Source organism: Phocoena sinus, chromosome 14 (genome assembly GCF_008692025.1).
Source record: "Phocoena sinus isolate mPhoSin1 chromosome 14, mPhoSin1.pri, whole genome shotgun sequence".
Taxonomy (NCBI): Eukaryota; Metazoa; Chordata; class Mammalia; order Artiodactyla; family Phocoenidae; genus Phocoena; species Phocoena sinus.
The window spans coordinates 51,514,918-51,536,266 of NC_045776.1; the positions used below are offsets into that span (position 1 = coordinate 51,514,918).

General features: G+C 37.5%; 1 protein-coding gene across 1 annotated transcript in view; it reads right to left on the bottom strand.

Moving 5' to 3' along the window:
• MIB1 (mindbomb E3 ubiquitin protein ligase 1) overlaps window positions 1-21,349 on the bottom strand; it is a 119,507-nt gene that overhangs the window by 16,267 nt on the left and 81,891 nt on the right. Inside the window, 5 exon segments of the mRNA XM_032602637.1 lie at window positions 2,860-3,052; window positions 4,446-4,627; window positions 7,067-7,228; window positions 8,986-9,072; window positions 12,195-12,327. Coding sequence (XP_032458528.1) covers window positions 2,860-3,052; window positions 4,446-4,627; window positions 7,067-7,228; window positions 8,986-9,072; window positions 12,195-12,327 — 757 coding nt within the window.

The window sequence follows — 21,349 nt, forward strand, 5'->3', positions numbered from 1 at the left end:
ATAGACGTTTCTCCAAAGAAGACATGCAGACAGCCAACAAACACATGAAAAGATGCTCAACATCACTAACTATTAAGACAAATGCAAATCAAAACTATGATGAGGTATCACCTCACACCTGTCAGAATGGTGTGGAGAAAAGGGAACCGTCATACACTGCTGGTGGGAATGTAAATTGATACAGCCACTATGGAGAACAGTATGGAGGTTCCTTAAAAAACTAAAAATAGAACTACCATATGACCCAACAATCCCACTACTGGGCATATACCCAGAGAAAACCATAATTCAAAAAAACACATGCACCCCAATGTTCACAGCAGCCCTGTTTACAACAGCCAGGACCTGGAAGCAACCTAAATGTCCATCAACAGAGGAATGGATAAAAGAAGATGTGGTACATATATACCATGGAATATTACTCAGCCATAAAACAGAATGAAATTGGGTCATTTGCAGAGACGTGGATGGACCTAGAGACTGTCATACAGAGTGAAGTCAGTCAGAAAGAGAAAAGCAAATATCGTATAATAATGCATATATGTGGAATCTAGAAAAATGGTACAGATGATCTTATTTGCAAAGCAGAAACAGAGACACAGATGTAGAGAACAAATGCACGGATACCAAGGGGGAAAGGGGTGGGGTGGACGGAATTGGGAGACTGGGATTGACACATATACATTATTGATACTATGTATAAAATACACAACTGATGGGAACACACTGTACAGCACATGGAACTCTACCTAATGCACCGTGGTGACCTAAAGGGAAGGAAGTCCAAAAGGGAGGGGATCTCTCTATGTGTATGGCTGATTCATTTTGTTGTGCACCAGAGGCTAACACAACATTGTAAAGCAACCATACTCCAATGAAAATTAATTAAAAACAAAATAAAATAAAGGAAGGGCTGAGGACCATGGCTAAATTTCAAAGGTGTGTGAGTCAGCTATCTGGCTGGCTAATAAGCTAAAAAGAAAAGTAGGCACAGTATGGGTGAAAGAAGTGAAAATCCCAAACTTTAGCAACTAGACAGACAGACAAAAGTCTCAAGAGCAATGATGACACGGAAGTGAAACTCTGACTGATCTAGCCATTTATTTGTACGTAAGGAGCATCTTCATATAAATATTTTAAGAACTGTATGTGCTAAATACTGGTCAAACATTAAAATGTGACAATTAAAAAAAGTAAATTAGATATTATGTGTACAGTGTCTAGTTCAATGCCTAATATAAAATCAGCGCTTAATACATGATGATTCTCTTCTCCTCTCTATATAAAAGATGTGTTGGTTTTTAAAATGATTCCCGATGCAACTGTCTACATATCTGAATTGCTGATAAAGAGTTTAAAATTATCTAGCAAACCAATCTAATAATCATTTACTTACCCATTCAGCTATTATTAAAAAAAAACTTTTCTAAGCATAACTTTTACCCCTTCTGGATTTTTTTCCTCAGATTACATTCCCAGGAGTGGAATTACTATATCAAAGCATATTTATTGTAACTGTTTGTATATATATTGTCAGGATGCTCTCTCAAAAAAATGTAAACCCATTTATTCAGCCAACTGCAGTGTTAAGAGAGTACTCACTTCTCTTTCCTAGCTAGCATTATTTAAAGTTTATTTTTGCTAATTGGACAAGAATGGCTAATAATAGTTCATAATTTTTAATTTGTATTTCTTTAATTGCTAAAGAGACCAAGCTTGTTTATTCTCCCTCTCTCCAAATACTAGTTTTAAAATTTGTTTTATCTTCAGTGAAGATGTTCACAATCCTTTAACCACTTGGGGTCGCTATTTCTTTACATTCAAAGGCTCTGCAATGAACCTGGCAAATCTCTTTGGTGGGTATGTAAGTTTTTCTACTTTTGTACAGGTCTGAAAATTCCATAACTTAAAATACAAACAGACTCCTTACTAATTCTTGGAATTCAGAACTGGTCTAAAAAGGAGTGACAACATAATCCTTCCTCTCTACCTTCCTGTTCTGTCAACCCTCCCTTGCGGACATTGGTTTTAATTCTGTCTGTGTATCATAACACAGAGGAAAGAACAGTGACTTAAGAATCAAGAAAACTGCGTTGAAGACCCAAGTGTCAGTGTACTTCTTTGAGCTTTGCTTTTTTCAATTATTTCAGTAAACCAAAATGAGTAAGATGGAAAAGCACTCAGTTACATGGGAAAAAAAAATGAAACCAGAAACCCAGAAAAGAATACTGCTTCTCAAAAAGCAAAAGGAGTCAGATGAGATAAAAAGTTCAGAGGAGATACAGAATTTGACCACCAACAACTGCAGGATGATCAGACTTTATTTGCCTAATGGTGGGATACGGTACAAAATGAATAACATTGTCTATGAAGTTTTCTTGCCCAGTATGTCTAAGCTGACCCTAATCAAGCAGTTAGATCTAACTTCCAGTTTACAAAAACACAAAGGATATAGAAACAAATTAAAGAACACCATGATAAAAATCAAATAAATCCAGAATGTGTGATATTCTACCGAAAAAATCAACTAGTCTTTTACAAAGAGGAATACAAAACAATCCATGTACTCAAAAAAGGTGCAATATACAAGTAACTACAACACAAAGTGGAATTAAATACACCTTTGGGTTATAAGGCGCTTTGAAAGTAAAACAGTACTTTTATTTTTAACTAGTACTATAGTTTACATATTTCAATTGGTGTCTTGATAAATGTATAAATTATACATTCCCATATTTAGATCAGTCTTAGGAAGAACAAAATTAAAAGACACGTGGCATCATATAATCTTATTTATCATTAACTGTAGTCTTAAAGAACTTCAAACAATAATAAAATGTTATATTAAAAACATATTACCTTTGTCCTGGATTGAACTTGTTCTTTACAGATGAGGCATTTCTTGACTCGTGGAGAACACAAAGAACAGGTAGCAATATGTCCACATGGGCCAAAAAGAGTATCTCTCTTCATATCTGAGCACACCATACACTCTTCTAAGGTTTCAGAATCATTACTAATCATAGAAGGACTTCGAGAACCCACCTGACCACTAATAAAAGAAAATATTTCTAATCAAGCCTCTGAGAATATTCATATTACAAATTCATTAATTTAAATGTTTTTTAAAACGTCTAGAGCATCATTAGTATGGGTAAAAAACTTTAGTTATGTTAAAACTTAAGCTTTAACATCTATATATGAAACATTGTATACTATATTTTTCTACTTCTCTGCATTTTTACATACTTCTAGTACAATGCAAATTTCAATTCAACAAATCCTCACCCAATGGAAAAGAGTGAATCTTCTTCTAACAAAGAAATCAAATACACTAGTTTTTAAAAATTAACATAAAGTTTCCCTCAGAAACTGTTTTATCTATATAAGACCATTTGAGGAAGACACAGGATATAGGAATAAAACAAAAACCCTAACTAGAGCCCATGTTAGTTATGCTAACTACAGACAGAATGAAGCATTATCAGAGTCCACAACTGACAGGGCACTTTGGAAAATATGTCACTGCAGCTGCTGTTTGGACATTTCTTTTAAGTGTATCCTTAAGGAGCATAAAATTCTATTACAGAAAGACAGAACACGTCTATAAATATATATATACAAGACATAAAAATACATGTGCACAGCCAACTACAGGTACAGATAGAAAAGGGACACTCTGTTTCCACTAGGATCTTCAGAAACTCATGAATACATGGGCTCACACGTACACATTCAAAGTGGTTTCCCCTTACACCCCAGTGTTTAAGTTATTGCTGCAGTAATTACAGTGCCTCTATCTATATATTTTTAGATGCATTCTGCCTTGCTCTAATAAAATGCCCCTTAAGAATATACTTAAAGAAATGTATATACCTCTATATAAAATTGAATACTACTCAGCCATAAAGAAGAATGAAACAATGCCATTTGCAGCAATATGGATGGACCTAGTGATTATCATACTAAGTGAAGAGAGTCAGACAAAGACAAATATAGGATATCACTTATATGTGGAATCTAAAATATGATACAAATGAACTTATTTACAAAACAGAAACAGACTCAGACATAGAAAACAAACTTATGGTTACCAGAGGGGAAAGAGGTGGGGGGTGGGGCAGATAAATTAGGAGTTTGGGATTAGCAGATACAAACTACTATATATAAAATAAACAATAAGGTCCTACTGTATAGCACAGGGAATTATATTCAATACCCTGTAATAAACCATAATGGAAAATATGTATATATATGTATAACTGAATCCCTTTGCTGTACACCAGAAATTAACACATTGTAAATCAACTATACTTCAATAAAAAATAAAATAGAATAGAATAAAAAAGAAATGTATATACCTCATTATATTAATTTCCCTATAACTGTGGAACCACATGATACTTTATGTACAGAATATTAGGTTTTATGATAATAATACAAACCTGACTTTTTCTTTATGACACTTTGCCAGTGCCTTGCAGAGACTTGGATCAGGACAGAGATCAAGTGGCGACTGACCCTTCTTATTTCGAATGCTAAGGTCAGCGCCATTAGCAGCCAAAAAACAGGCAATAGATGCTGCACTCTTCTTCTCGGCTCCCTGGGTACCAAGTCCCATTATTAACTGAAATCAAATGAAAAAAGTCATTATTTTCCCTTTAGGAATCTGTTATCAATTCTTATCACGCTATATATATATATATATATATATATATATATATATATATATACACACACACACACACACACACACACACACACACACACACACACACATATACGCAAGAATGTGTGTGTATGTGGTATGCATGTGCTTGCGTATATATGTATGTATATATGAATATGTATGTGTGGTAAAAAACATGTCTGGCAAGACTATATAGATGTGGTGGACACTTATGAGTTGCAGTCCTAGCATCTAGCATCCTTCCTCCATGACACCTACCCCCCAATTTCCTCAGGTGTATCATATGAGGACTGACCCATCTCCAGTTTTAGAGATGAACCAAAGATGGCTCAAACCACTCAGAGACCCACCTCATCTATGTGATTAGTTCAGGGGTGACACATAACCTAAATCAGGTCAATTAATGCCAATAAAACTCAAGAACAAGACTTCTGATTGAGATATTGAGGAGACAGTCTCCCTTTTCTACTCAATTTGTCTCTGGAACTGCTAGCAACCAACGTGAAACAAAAAGGGGAGAGACAACTGAGAAGTGAACCAAGAACCAGGAATTAAGCCACGAAGTGGAGAATGAGACAGATCAGGTCCTACTGTCATCTGAGCTTCTGACTCACACATCTTGTCTGATAATAGTCATAATAATTGTTAATATTTATGGAGCATCTACAATGGACTAAGAACTATTTTAAGCAGTTTCCATGAATTAACTCATTTAATCTTTACAACCTTATGGAGGTAGTTACTCACTTCCCCTCGTTTCAAAATGAGAAAAATGAGGCACATAGGAGTTAGAGTATTTACCAATGGTCATATAGAAAGGCAGCAATTCTCAAACACTTTGGTCTCAGAACCCTTTACATTCTTAAAAATGAATCTAAAATTCATATGGAAACATGAAGGACTCGGAATAGTCCAACAACTCTGACAAAGAAGAAGAGACTTATACCACTGACTTCAACATTTATTACAAAGCTACTGTAATCAAGACAGTGGGTTGACATCACATAGAGATAAAGACACAGATCAATAGAAGAGAACTGATTTTAGATAAAGGCACAACAGGCAATTCAGTAGAAAAAGAGAGTCTTTTCAAACAAATGGGGCTGGAATGACTGTATATCCACAAACGAACAAAAAACAAAAAAGAACTTTGACCCATACCTCATATTATGCATATAAAAATTAACTCAAAATGAATCACAGACCTAAATGTTAACAGCTAAAACTTTATAAACTTCTAGTACAAAATAGGAGAAAACCTTAGTGACCTTGGATTTAGCAAAGATTTCTCAGGACACAAACAATAAAAGAAAAATTGGTCAATCAGACTTCATTAAAATTAAGAACCTCTGCTCTTTGAAAAATACTGTTAAAAGAATGAAAAGAGGGCTTCCCTACTGGCGCAGTGATTAAGAATCCACTTGCTAGGCTTCCCTGGTGGCGCCGTGGTTGAGGGTCCACCTGCCGATGCAGGGGACACGGGTTCGTGCCCCGGTCCGGGAAGATCCCACATGCCGCGGAGCAGCTGGGCCCGTGAGCCATGGCCGCTGAGCCTGCGCGTCCAGAGCCTGTGCTCCACAACGGGAGAGGCCACAACAGTGAGAGGCCCGCATACCGCAAAAAAAAAAAAAGAATCCACCTGCCAATGCAGGGGACACGGGTTCGAGCCCTGGTCTGGGAATCCCACATGCCATGGAGCAACTAAGCCCGTGTGCCACAACTACTGAAGCCCGCACACCTAGAACTCATGCTCCGCAACACGAGAAGCCACCACAACAAGAAGCTCACACACCACCATGAAGAGCAGCCCCCGTTCGCTGCAACTAGAGAAAGCCCGTGTGCAGCAATGAAGACCCAACACAGTCAAAAATAAATAAATAAATAAATAAAATTTTTAGAAAGAATGAAAAGACAAGTTACAGACTGGGAGAAAGTATGTGCATACCACATATCTGATAAAGAACTTGTATTCAGTTTATAAAAAGAACCCTCAAAACTTAGTAGTAAGAAAACAGCTCAACAAAATAATGAAGAAGGTCTGAAGAGACACTTCATCAAATATACATGAGTGGTGAACAAGCAAATGAAAAGATGTTCAATACCAGCAGTCATAAGGAAATGCAAATTCAAACCACAAAAAGATACAATACTCCTGTTTGAATGGCTAAACTTATAAAAGGAGAACCAAACAACTTTTAGTAAGAATGCAAAACAATACAGTTAGCATTGACTAGTATTTAGCTCATAAACTAAATTTGTACATTTGTAGCTCTGATGAAATATCTTATCAGGTGCAAGTTAAATTAGCCATAAATATAAGCCTCTGCATTAAAAGATGCTCCCACTGGCACTGAATTAAAGATTATCTTTACTCACGGTGTTTTTGGATGGCTCCCAGGCAGCATCGACCTTCCCCACATCTTGCATATCTTGAAGCTGACGTAGCTGAGACAAAGTGTGATGCCTCAGAGCTTCATGCAAAGGAGTATCCCCATCCTTATCCTGAATATCTAATTTGGCACCTGCACGGACCAAGAGCTAGAAGAGAAAAACATCTTATTTTGGTAAAGTATTCCACCCACAAGAAGTTACAACATCTCTAAAGTAACAGTGTGAGAGCCCTGGACCTATCTGACGGGGTTGCCATGAAAGTTAATTATTCTTATGTATTTGCTTGCTAAATTACTCTATACCCAACCCTGTGACTCCTTACAAATAATGATGAACCTGGTTATTCAAATATATTGAATTAGAGAAAGCAGAAAGAAATAAGAACCAAAATGTTGCTCAATTAATCTACTCTAAGATCAAGATAACTGGGGGAAATTTAGGACATTTTTTTTCTCATTTTAATTTCAGATATGTGAGTTGCGATATTTTAAGTATTTCCAATAGGACCAAATCATAATGTTCAAAATTCTTCTATTATTTAAATAAGCAAGTTATTTATTTCCATTCTCTTTGGTTAATTTTCTCCAAATGTATGGTCATAAGGGTTATAAGTCCAAATATCAGAGAAATGAAGAATTTTTGGCAAGGGGAATTTTAAATAATAATAAACGTGAAGTGTTTGCTAAACTGCAATCTCTTACATATAACACATAATTGATATATCTCAATCAATTTTTTAAAATATATTTATTTATTTTTGGCTGTGTTGGGTCTTCATTGCTGCACGCGGGCTTTCTCTAGTTTCAGCGAGTGCAGGTTACTCTTGGTTGTGGTGCACTGGCTTCTCATTGCAGTGGCTTCTCTTGTTGCGGAGCACAGGCTCTAGGCACGTGGGCTTCAGTAGTTGTGGTACATGGGCTCAGCAGTCGTGGCTCGCGGGCTCTAGAGCGCAGGCTCAGTAGTTGTGGCGCACGGGCTTAGTTGCTCCGCGGCATGTGGGATCTTCCCGGACCAGGGCTCGAACCCGTGTCCCCTGCATTGGCAGGCGGATTCTTAACCACTGAGCCACCACGGAAGCCCTCAATCGATATTTTAAGTGGTAAACATAAAACCTTGCTTACAGTGCTTTAACAAGTTCCCTAATCATTTCTGTAAATGCTATCAGAGTTTTAGAAAAATACCATACAAAGAAACCAATCTCAAGCACATGGTCCTACCTGTCTTGGCTAATTACTGTTTTCTTTTGTTTTGCTTGCTTTGTTTCAAAAAGATTATATAATGTCTCTGCAGGACAGTTTCTCAAATTTGAACATGCATCACAATTACCTGGGGACCTGTTAAACCACAGATTGCTAGTTCCCACCCTTGGAGGTTCTGATTTGGTTGGTCTGAGGTGGGGCCCAGGAATTGACTTTTCTACCAAAGTCTCAGGTGATGCTGATGCTGCTGCTTCAGCCTCCAAACTTTAAGAATCACTGCTCTACAAAAAAGTTGTAAACAGATAATCTTTCAAGTATTTTGACTGGAATCACCAGATTAGTAAAATAAAAATATACATGTCAGCTTTTTTGGAACCTGTTCAGCAAATGTCTAGCCGAAGCCTTTAATTACAGTTCACTCTCAATTATAATTAAAAGGGAGTATACTTTTTAAAAAAACAAATTTGTAAGTTACTCTGAAATCCTCTGATTTAATATTCTGGCAATTTACAAATCTGGCAACAAAATTATAAAGACTTTGAATATCAGAATCTTAAGATTTTCCTTATTACAAATTAAAACTCTTTACTCAACTGATGTAAAATATTAGCCTAAAATCATAATTTTTACCTCCAGCTATGCCTTTTGAGAAATCTAACAAAGTATGATTTAATAAGCAAAGATTCACTTTAGTAGACACGTTACCCTCACAATCTGGGTGTGCTGCCGCTCAACAGCAAGGTGTAGGGCAGTCTGCTGGTTCACATTCTGGATATCCAGGTTTGCGTTACCCTGAAGAAGAACAAGGCATACACAGTTGAATGTGACAAGAGGGAAGCATACTAAACTAACTCTTGGCAAAGAATCAGTACACTGGACACTACTGACCACACCCCCTTCCTAGGGGCTGGGACCTTGTTCTCATATGGTAACATAGGAAGAAGTGGATAGGGCAGCAAACTTTCTGAAGTATAACAGCAAGTTTAAAATAATTATTTTTATTATGGTGATTCCATCTAAGAACAGTTAAAGGACAAAGTACAATACAAACACAGCTCCCTTTTAATCTCCATTATAGAGCAATGGACATAATCAGCTCATTTTAACTGTAAATATTTCCTGAAAATATATTAATGAGTCTTCACATTGGATCTAGATTTCTTTTAATGACCTAATAAGGTCAGTTCCTCTTGCTGCATAATTGAGCTCTTCCTCATTCAGTGAAAAGGAACTCTGCTGGAGGGTGAGAAGAAGATAACGCTTAATTAGTACATACAAACACTTATTGAAGGAAGAGCAGAAAGTCCCACCAGGGCCCTGAGATAGACAAAGGACCATGAGAACAGCTGATGCCAAGCACAGTGGAAAGGGACGGAGAAGCAAAAGCAATGAACACAGTGTCAGTGGACCTGGGTTCAAGTGTTGTCAGCTACGCACTTTGTGAGTTTAAGCAAGCACTGTATCATTTCATGCCTATTTCCTCAGCTCCAAAATGGTAAGGGCACAACCTATTCCAGGGGTCAATGTGAGGATTAAGAAAAATAACATGTCAAAATGCCTAGCACCATGTCTGGCATGATAAAAAATAATAATGAATTTTTAAAAAATACTAAAATTAAGTAGAGGGCTACAGAGTCAAAAAGTAAACTGTATCATTCCATTTGTGTCTTAGAACCATTCATGCCCTATGATCACAACTCTGACACCCCTACCTGTGCACCTGCTTGGTGCATCAGGTAGAGCTGAAACTCCCTTACGGGACTTTGGTTGGTCTGAACATGCTATGACATGTTCGGGAAGGTGGGAGTTTCTGGATTGTTTTTACTATTTATGTTTCTTTGAGTGCAATCATTAGGCTCCTGATCTCATCTTGTTTTCTTTTTTTTTTTTTTTGGCCGTGCCGCGTGGCTTATGGGATCTTAGCTCCCCAACCAGCAACCGATCAGCGATGGCCCATGGCAGTGAAAGTGCTGAGTCCTAACCAATGGACCACCAGTGAATTCCCTCAGCTTCTTTTCTTATCATGTCTGTTCTCATATAAATGCAGAAAGTGAGGGATCTCCTTTTAAGTTTGCTGAACTTTTTTCCATCATTTAGATTTTCCAAAGTAGTATTCATTGTATGGATATACCATAATTTGTTTATTCAGACACTAGTTGATGAACATTTGGTTTGCTTTCAGTTTAGGGCTATTACAAATAATGCTGCTACAAGTATTTAGTAGAAGTATTTCGTGGAAATGTGCCCTCATTTCTCTTGGATACATATCTAGACGTGAGACTGCTGGGATGAATATATGTTTAACTTTATAAGAAACTGCTAAACTGTTTTTCAACATGGCTACCCTGAAAAACACCAGCAACGTTTGTGAATTCTAACTGCTCCACATCCTAATCAACACCTGGTTTTGTTGGCATTTTTAATTTTAGTCATTGTAGTTGGTGATTAGTAGTGTTGGTGTAATTTCTGTTTTCCTAATGACCAATGGTAATTTAAGCAAGGTCACAAGATACATGGTAAATGTTTTAAAAATTGCAACTCTATATATTAGCAATACATAACTGGAAATTGAAATTTTAAAACAATACAATTTACCAATAGGATCAAAAAAATTACTTAAAGATAAACCTAATATGTGCAAGAGCAATCAAACTCCCCCAACGACTTTTAATAGAAACTAATAACCTGATTCTAAAATGTACTGGGAAATTCCAAAGATCTAGAACATTAAAGTAGTTCTTAGAAAGAAAAACAAATTTAGAGGACTTACTCTAACTGATTTCAAGACTTACTATAATATAGCAACAATAACCAAGACAGTGTGGTACTGGCTTAAGGTCAGTCGTTTGGATTTTGGATGAAAAGGAATTTATCATAATTAACAACACTTCTAAGAAAATTAATTTTAATAATAAAGGCTTACAATGGCAGGAGAAAGGTTTGTTTAACTTTTGAACTATTTTTTTACCTAAACTTCTGTAGTTTATGGAATGTCTATCTTATGATCTATGACCTAATTACACATAATGTACTATCTACCAAATTTTTCTGCCGTTTCATCTTCTTAACTAGACTGTAAGTTCCTTGAAGTCAGGGATCACAGATAATTCTTTGGGAACTTTAGTGCTTAGCTATGGCATATGCTTGACTGAAGCATTTTAAAATTTTGCTGAATACACCAAAATATCATAAAATTGCAATAAATGGGTTTCCCCCAAAATCCAATCTCATAAAAATGTAGAGCATCTTATTCCTGAGATGAATGAAATGACCAAGGTGAGCCTATGCTGCTATCCAAGGGGTCCAGCAGTAGTCATGAACTGCATCCCTAGATCCTAGCTGCAGCCTGGTGTTACCTGGTGGCAACTGCCCACACCAGCTTAGATATCAACATGATGGTTCTTGGTGCTACAGCACAGTGATACTTCCACAATAGTGGCAGTGATTCTGGAAAATCCCTTTTCATTGATGCCTATTTTGTTGGACCAAACCAGGAAGACTATGCAGAGAGAATACTGGAGACTGAAGGATTCCCCGCCCCCCCACCCCCTTCTCCCCACACACACCACTAACTCCCTCCATTTAAGAACCAATGTTAGGGGAATTCCCTGGTGGTCCAGTGTTTAGGGCTCCATGCTTCCACTGAAGGGGGCACAAGTTCGATCCCTGCTTGGGGAACTAAGATTCTATATGCTGTGTGGCGCAGCCAGGGAAAACAAAAATAAAAACAAAAACTAATGTTAGGCGGAAGACTAAAGTTATATTATATCTGAATCTGCATCATCATGGGATTTTGCTGTAAGATCCCATCATCATGGGATTTTACTTATTATCAACTAATAAGTAGCTGATGAAGTAAAAAATAGATAGCAATGACCCAAAATTGTTAAAAATTACTGAACTGCTTTTCCTACCTGATGTACCAACAGTTCAGCCACTTCTACATGATTATTGAGGGCAGCCAGATGCAAGGCAGTATAACCATCATCTTTCTTCTCATCCACAATCCACGGTCTTGGTAATTTCGACAGTAAAACACGCATTGCACTGAAAGTCAAATATTTAATTAAATATTTTCTTTAGAAAAAATATTCAAAAGAAACTTTTAAAATCAAATGAATATACTTCTCTTTAAAGAAAATTATGCCCTTAGAGACAAAAAGAAATTCAAAATTTCTAAATCGGGCTTCCCTGGTGGCGCAGTGGTTGAGAGTTCGTCTGCCGATGCAGGGGACACTGGTTCGTGCCCTGGTCCAGGAAGATTCCGCATGCCGCGGAGCGGCTGGGCCCGTGAGCCATGGCCGCTAAGCCTGCACATCCAGAGCCTGTGCTCCACAACGGGAGAGGCCACAACAGTGAGAGGCCCGCGCACCGCAAAAAAAAAAAAAAAATTCTAAATCTTAAATACACAGCCTTTTGATATTGTAAGAGGTAAACAAATTATTGCTGTTTGGAGAACAGAATCAAAACAGAATGGGAGTGCTACAAAAGGGAAACATTATGAGAGGAAAAATACCAAAGGTAAAAGAAATATACCCTAATAAGGATATATGTTGGCCTTGTGGAATCTCTTAGGTTCAACTGGAATAGTATATATTAACGAAGAGTTAGTAAAGAACAACAAGGTAACAACAGCTAAGAAGGAAAAATTGTGATAAGACAAATCTTAGGTAGCTGGCAGATTATCATGAACTCTGCAGAATTAAAAATGTGATATATGCCATTTAGCAGTGCTAAATCCAGTTGATATCAAAACACACAAAATGGTCACTATTAATCTAGTATTTAAAATTTAAGATATGGTAACAAAGTATCTCCAAAGCAAAAAAGACAAAGTTATCCTAAAGAGCACCAAAGATTAAACCGTAAAAAATCAGGGGAACTAATTATCAAGAAATCATGCTTTGTAGAGAAAAAGCTAGCCTACCACTCAAAAAGGAAAATAAAATCAGAAGCAACTTTCCTAAGCCTAACCAGTCTAACTTTTCTTAACATAGAGGTTTTGTGTGGAAAACTCATAACGTAATTTGGAAAAAATCTCCCTTAATACATCTATCAACTAATTGTTTTTCTTTAGGAGTGAGACCTAAGATAACTGCTCCCGTAAAGAGTATTGGACTTGGCTCAGACACACTGATATACATATTAGATATTGAATCTTCCCTCACACCTAAAAAAGGCAGTAAACACAGAAAAGAAAAGCTTTTAAAATTGTGCCAATAGAGTATAAAAGGGCAAGAAATAACAGTAAGATACATATCGGGATAGTTTTTCGTAAGGTGATACATATGAGAGAAAAATTTTTAATAGAGAAATGTTATAAACGTATGGAGAAACAGTCTGAAGATGCAAAATAAGAATGTGTGTAAATGAAACTATAAGTCTCTAAAATAATGAGACTAAGGCCTAACATGAGCCAGAGCATGTTTCCTTAACAGCAGTGGTCTATGAATCCCCAACAGGAAATCCAAGACATCTGAGAACAAGTTTTGAAGGATCCAAGAATCTCCAAAACTGTACTCAAATCTGGAAGTTTATAGCTTTTCTCAGATTTTTAAACAGGTTTATGACCCAAGGTGTACTGAGAATCAAAACTTTAAGACAGCCTTTGGTGGTTGTTACTGAAGTTACAATCACTGTTTATGGGTAACAAGACTTCTTTAGAAATCTATGAACCATTTTCTCCCAGAAAATACACATAAAAATCTTTACATACAATTCTGAGGGAGTCCAAACCCCCTAAGGTTCCATTCACGGACCTCATACAAAGCTAAAGATTCCTGCTTTAGCTCGTTTTCAGTAATTATAAAGATTCTATACCTCCTCATTCAGTGGATTAAAATAGAATACTAGAAATTCTGTAGATTTTGACTCAAATTCTTAATGGGGAAAAGTACTGGTACAACAATATACTACTGATTGTTTGCACTTAGCATAATCATGATGCTAATGCCATAAATTATCTGTTCCCTTACACACCTGACCATGTGATAAACAGAATTTAGCTTTATGATTCTTTTGGAGAGTTTTGAATATTCAAGCATTAAATCATGTGAAAAAAGTTTTAATAAAGACAAAATGTAATCATTAAAAATAATAAGATAGGACACAGATTTGAAATTTGTTCTCCTGTCTTCTCCTTGGATGCCGTGTGAATAAGGCCCGTCTTCACGACAAACCTCGGATATCTTAGCGTTTTGGCTTGCTATGTTTCTGACAAAGGGAACTTGGCTTGGATAAATCGCCCAGCAAAGAAAAATCCAAGACACCAGTAAGATTTTCACCACAGTTGTCTACGCCATGTGGCTGAGAGGGTCTTGGTGCTCTGGCCGGGTGTCAGTACTGAGCCTCTGAGGTGGGAGAGCTGAGTTCCAGACACTGGACCACCAGACACCTCCTGGCCCCACGTAATATCAACCAGCGAGAGCTCTCCCAGAGATCTCTGTCTCAACACTAAGACCCAGATCCACTTGACAACCAGCAAGTTCCAGTGCTGGACACCCCAGGCCAAACTAGCAAGACAGGAACACAACTCCACCCATTGGCAGAGAGGCAGCCTAAAATCATAATAAGTTCACAGACACCCCAAAACATACCACCGTATGCAGTCCTGCCCATCAGAAAGACAAGATCCAGCCTCATCCACCAGAACACAGGCACCAGTCCTCTCCACAAGGAAGCCTACACAAGCCACTGAATCAACCTTACCCACTGGGGGTAACACCAAAAACAAAGGGAACTACAAACCTGCAGCAAGCAAAAGGAGACACCAAACACAGTAAGTTAAGCAAAATGGGAAGACAGAGAAACACACAGCAGATGAAGGAGCAAGGTAAAAACCCACCAGACCAAACAAATGAAGAGGAAATAGGCAGTCTACCTGAAAAAGAATTCAGAGTAATGATAGTTAATGATCCAAAATCTTGGAAACAGAATGGAGAAAATACAAGAAACGTGTAACAAGGACCTAGAAGAACTAAAGAGCAAACAAACAATGATGACCAACACAATAAATGAAATTAAAAATTCTCTAGAAGGAATCAATAGCAGAATAACTGAGGCAGAAGAACGGATAAGTAACCTGGAAGGTAAAATAGTGGAAATAACTACCGCAGAGCAGAATAAAGAAAAACGAATAAAAAGAATTGAGGACAGTCTCAGAGACCACTGGGACAACATTAAATGCACCAACATTCAAATTATAGGGGTCGCAGCAGAAGAATAGAAAAAGGGACTGAGAAAATATGTGAAGAGATTATAGTTGAAAACTTCCCTAATATGGGAAAGGAAATAGTCAATCAAGTCCAGGAAGCACAGAGATTCCCATACAGGATAAATCCAAGGAGAAACACACCAAGACACATATTAATCAAACTATCAAAAATTAAAGACAAAGAAAAAATATTAAAAGCAGCAAGGGAAAAGCAACAAATAACATACAAGGGAATCCCCGTAAGGTTAACAGCTGATCTTTCAGCAGAAAATCCGCAAGCCAGAAGGCAGTGGCAGGACATATTTAAAGTGATGAAAGGGAAAAACCTACAACCAAGATTACTCTACCCAGCAAGGATCTCATTCAGATTCGACGGAGAAATTAAAACCTTTACAGACAAGCAAAAGCTAAGAGAATTCAGCACCACCAAACCAACTTTACAACAAATGCTGAAGGAACTTCTCTAGGCAGGAAACACAAGAGAAGGAAAAGACCTACAATAACAAACCCAAAACAACTACAAAAATGGTAATAGGAACATACATATTGATAACTACCTTAAATGTAAATGGATAAAATGTTCTAACTATAAAAGACACAGACAGGCTGAATGGATACAAAAACAAGACCTGTATACATGCTGTTTACAAGCGACTCACTTCAGACCTAAAGACACATACAGACTGAAAGTGAGGGGATGGAAAAAGATATTCCATGCAAATGAAAATCAAAAGAAAGATGGAGTAGCAATTCTCATATCAGACAAAACAGACTTTAAAATAAAGACTATTACAAGAGACAAAGAAGAACACTGCATAATGATCAAGGGATCAATCCAAGAAGAAGATATAACAATTGTAAATATTTATCCACGCAACATAGGAGCACCTCAATATATAAGGCAAATGCTAACAGCCATAAAAGGGGAAATCGACAGTAACACAATCATAGTAGGGGACTTTAACAACCCACTTCCACTAATGGACAGATCAACCAACAGGAAAATAAATAAAGAAACACAAGCTTTAAATGATACATTAAACAAGATGGACTTAATTGATATTTATAGGACATTCCACCCAAAAAAAACAGAATACAGTTTCTTCTCAAGTGCTCATGGAACATTCTCCAGGATAGATCATACCTTGGATCACAAATCAAGCCTTGGTAAATTTAAGAAAATTGAAATTGTATCAAGTATCTTTTCCTACCACAATGCTATGAGACTAGGTATCAATTACAGGAAAAAAAAAACGTAAAAAATACAAACACATGAAAGCTAAACAATACCATACTAAATAACCAAGAGATCACAGAAGAAATCAAACAGGAAATCAAAAAATACCTAGAAACATGACAATGAGAACACAATGGCCCAAAACGTACGGGATGCAGCAAAAGCAGTTCTAAGAGGGAAGTTTATAGCAATACAATCCTACCTCAAGAAACAAGAAACATCTCAAAGAAACAACCTAACCTTACACCTAAAGCAATTAGAGAAAGAAGAACAAAAAAACCCCAAAGTTAGCAGAAGGAAAGAAATCATAAAGATCAGATCAGAAATAAATGACAAAGAAATGAAGGAAATGAAAACAAAGATCAATAAAACTAAAAGCTGGTTCTTGGAGAAGATAAATAAAATTGATGAAACATTAGCCACACTCATCAAGGAAACAAGGGAGAAGACTCAAATCAACAGAATTAGAAATGAAAAAGGAGAAGTAACAACTGACAATGCAGAAATACAAAGGATCATGAGAGATTACTACAAGCAACTATATGCCAATAAACTGGACAACCTGGAAGAAATGGACAAACTCTTAGAAAAGTACAACCTTCCGAGACTGAACCAGGAAGAAATAGAAAATATAAACAGACCAATCACAAGCACTGAAATTGAGACTGTGATTAAAATCTTCCAACAAACAAAAGCCCTGGACCAGATGGCTTCACAGGCGAATTCTATGAAACATTTAGAGAAGAGCTAACACTCATCCTTCTCAAACTCTTCCAAAATATAGCAGAGGAAGGAACATTCCCAAACTCATTCTACAAGACCATCATCACCCTGATACCAAAACCAGACAAAGATGTTACGAAAAAAGAAAACTACAGGTCAATATCACTGATGAACATAGATGCAAAAATCCACAACAAAATACTAGAATCCGGGCTTCCCTGGTGGTGCAGTGGTTGAGAGTCTGCCTGAGGATGCAGGGGAAATGGGTTCATGCCCCAGTCCGGGAAGATCCCACATGCTGTGGAGCGGCTGGGCCCGTGAGCCATGGCCGCTGAGCCTGCGCGTCCGGAGCCTGTGCTCTGCAACGGGAGAGGCCACAACAGTGAGAGGCCCGTGTACCACAAAAAGAAAAAAAAAAAAAAAAAAAAAAAACTAGAATCCAACAGCACATTAAAAGGATCATACACCATGATCAAGTGAGGTTTATCCCAGGAATGCAAAGATTCTTCAATACATGCAAATAAATCAATGTGATACACCATATTAACAAACTGAAGGATAAAAACCATGTGATCATCTCAACAGACGCAGAAAAAGCTTTCAACAAAATTCAAAACCCATTTATTATAAAAACTCTTCAGAAAGCAGGCATAGAGGGAACTCACCTCAACATAATAAAGGCCATATATGTCAAACCCACAGCCAACATCATTCTCAATGGTGAAAAACTGAAACCATTTCCACCAAGATCAGGAACAAGACAAGGTTGCCCACTCTCACCACTATTATTCAACATAGTTTTGGAAGTTTTAGCTACAGCAATCAGAGACGAAAAAGAAATAAAAGGAATCCAAATTGGAAAAGAAGTAAAACTGTCACTGTTTGCAGATGACATGATACTATACACACAGAATCCTAAGATGCTACCAGAAAACTACTAGAGCTAATCAATGAATTTGGTATAGTAGCAGGATACAAAATTAATGCACAGAAATCTCTGGCATTCCTGTATACTAATGATGACAAATCTGAAAGAGCAATTAAGGAAACACTCCCATTTACTACTGCAACAAAAAGAATAAAATACCTAGGAATAAACCTACCTAAGGAGGTAAAAGACCTGTATTCAGAAAACTATAAGACACTGATGAAACAAATTAAAGATGAGACCAACAGATGGACAGATATACCATGTTGCTGAGTGGAAGAATCAACATTGTGAAAATGACTATACTACCCAAAGCAATCTACAGATTCAATGCAATCCCTATCAAACTACCAATGGCATTTTTCACAGAACTAAAACAAAAAATTTCACAATCTGTATGAAAATACAAAAGACCCCGAATAGCCAAAGTAATCTTGAGAAAGAAAAACGGAGCTGGAGAAATAAGGCTCCCTTGACTTCAGACTATACTACAAAGTTACAGTAATCAAGACAGTATGGTACTGGCACAAAAACAGAAATATAGATCAATGGAACAGGGTAGAAACCCCAGAGGTAAACCCAAACACCTATGGTCATCTTATCTTTGATAAAGGAGGCAAGAATATGCAATGGAGAAAAGACAGCCGCTTCAATAAGTGGTGCTGGGAAAACTGGACAGCTACATGTAAAAGAATGAAATTAGAACACTCCCTAACACCATACACAAAAATAAACACAAAATGGATTAAAGACCTAAATGTAAGGCCAGACACTATAAAAGTCTTAGAGGAAAACATAGGTAGAACACTCTATGGCATAAATCACAGCAAGATCCTTTTTGACCCTCCTCCTAGAGAAATGGAAATAAAAACAAAAGTAAACATATGGGACCTAATGAAACTTAAAAGCTTTTGCATAGCAAAGGAAACCACACACAGGATGAAAAGACAACCCTCAGAATGGGAGAAAATATTAGCAAATGAAGCAACTGACAAAGGATTAATCTCCAAAATTTACAAGCAGCTCATGCAGCTCAATATCAAAAAACCAAACCCACTCCAAAAATCGGCAGAAGACCTAAATAGACATTTCTCCAAAGAAGATATACAGATTGCCAACAAACACATGAAAAGATGCTCAATATCACTAACTAGAGAAATGCAAATCAAAACTACAGTGAAGTATCACCTCACACAAGTCAGAATGGCCATCATCAAAAAATCTACAAATAATAAATGCTAGAGAGGGTGTGGAGAAAAGGGAACCCTCTTGCACTGTTGGTGGGAATGTAAATTGATACAGCCACTATGGAGGTTCCTTAAAAATCTAAAAATAGAACTACCATACGACCCAGCAATCCCACTACTGGGCATATACCCTGAGAAAAGCATAATTCAGAAAGTGTCATGAAGCACAATGTTCGTTGCAGCTCTATTTACAATAGCCAGGACGTGGAATCAACCTAAGTGTCCATCAACAGATGAATGGATAAAGAAGATGTGGCACATATATACAATGGCACATATATACAATGGAATATTACTCAGCCATAAAAAGAAACGAAACTGAGTTATTCATAGTGAGGTGGATGAACCTAGGGCCTGTCGTACAGAGTGAAGTCAGTCAGAAAGAGAAAAACAAATACTGTATGCTAACACATACATATGGAATCTAAAAAAAAAGGTTATGAAGAACCTCGGGGCAGGACAGAAATAAAGATGCAGATGTAGAGAATGGACTTGAGGACACGGGGAGGGGGAAGGGTAAGGTGGGATGAAGTGAGAGAGTGGCATCGACTAATATATACTACCAAATGTAAAACAGGTAGCTAGTGAGAAGCAGCCACATAGCAGAGGGAGATCAGCTCAGTGTTTTGTGACCACCTAGAGGGGTGGGATAGGGAGGGTGGGAGGGAGACGCAAGAGGGAGGAGATATGGGGATACATGTGTATGTATAACTGATTCTCTTTGTTATAAAGCAGAAACTAACACACCATTGTAAAGCAATTATACTCCAATAAAGACGTTTAAAAATAAGTAAAAAGTCATGCACAACAATGTTCATTGCAGCATTATTTGCAATAGCCAGGATATGGAATCAACCTAAGTGTCCATCAAAAGATCAATGGGTAAAGAAGATGTGGCACATATATACAATGGAATATTACTCAGCCATAAAAAGAAACGAAATTGAGTTATTTGTAGTGAGGTGGATGGACCTAGAGTCTGTCATAGAGTGACGTTAAGTCAGAAAGAGAAAACCAAATACCATATGCTAACAGATATATATGGAATCTAAAATTTTTTTAAAAATGGTTCTGAGGAACCTAGGGGCGGGACAGGAATAAAGACACAGACGTAGAGAATGGACTTGAGGACACAGGAAGGGGGAAGGGTAAGCTGAGACAAAATGAGCGAGTGGAATTGACATATATACACTACCAAATGTAAAACAGATAGCTAGTGAGAAGTAGCTGCATAGCACAGGGAGATCAGCTCGGTGCTTTGTGACTACCTAGAGTGATGGGATAGGGAGGGTAGGAGGGAGATGCAAGAGGAAGGGGATATGGGGATATATGTATAGCTGATTCACTGTGCTATACAGCAGTAACTAACAGAACAATGTAAAGCAATTATACTCCAATAAAGATGTTAAAAATATATAAGATAAATACATTTTTAAAATTATTTTATTTATTTTTGGCTCTGTCAGGTCTTAGTTGCGGCACGCTGGATCTTCGTTGAGGTACGTGGGATCTTCCTTTGTGATGTGTGGGCGTCCCTCTAGTTGTGGCGTGCGGTTTTCTCTTCTCTAGTTGTGGCGCGTGGGTTTTTCTCTCTCTAGTTGAGGCCCATGGGTTTTCTCCCTCTAGTTGTGGCGGGCAGGCTCTGTAGTTGTGGCACATGGGCTCCAGAGCGTGTGGGCTCTGTAGTTTGCGGCACGCGGGCTCTCTAGTTGAGGCGCGTG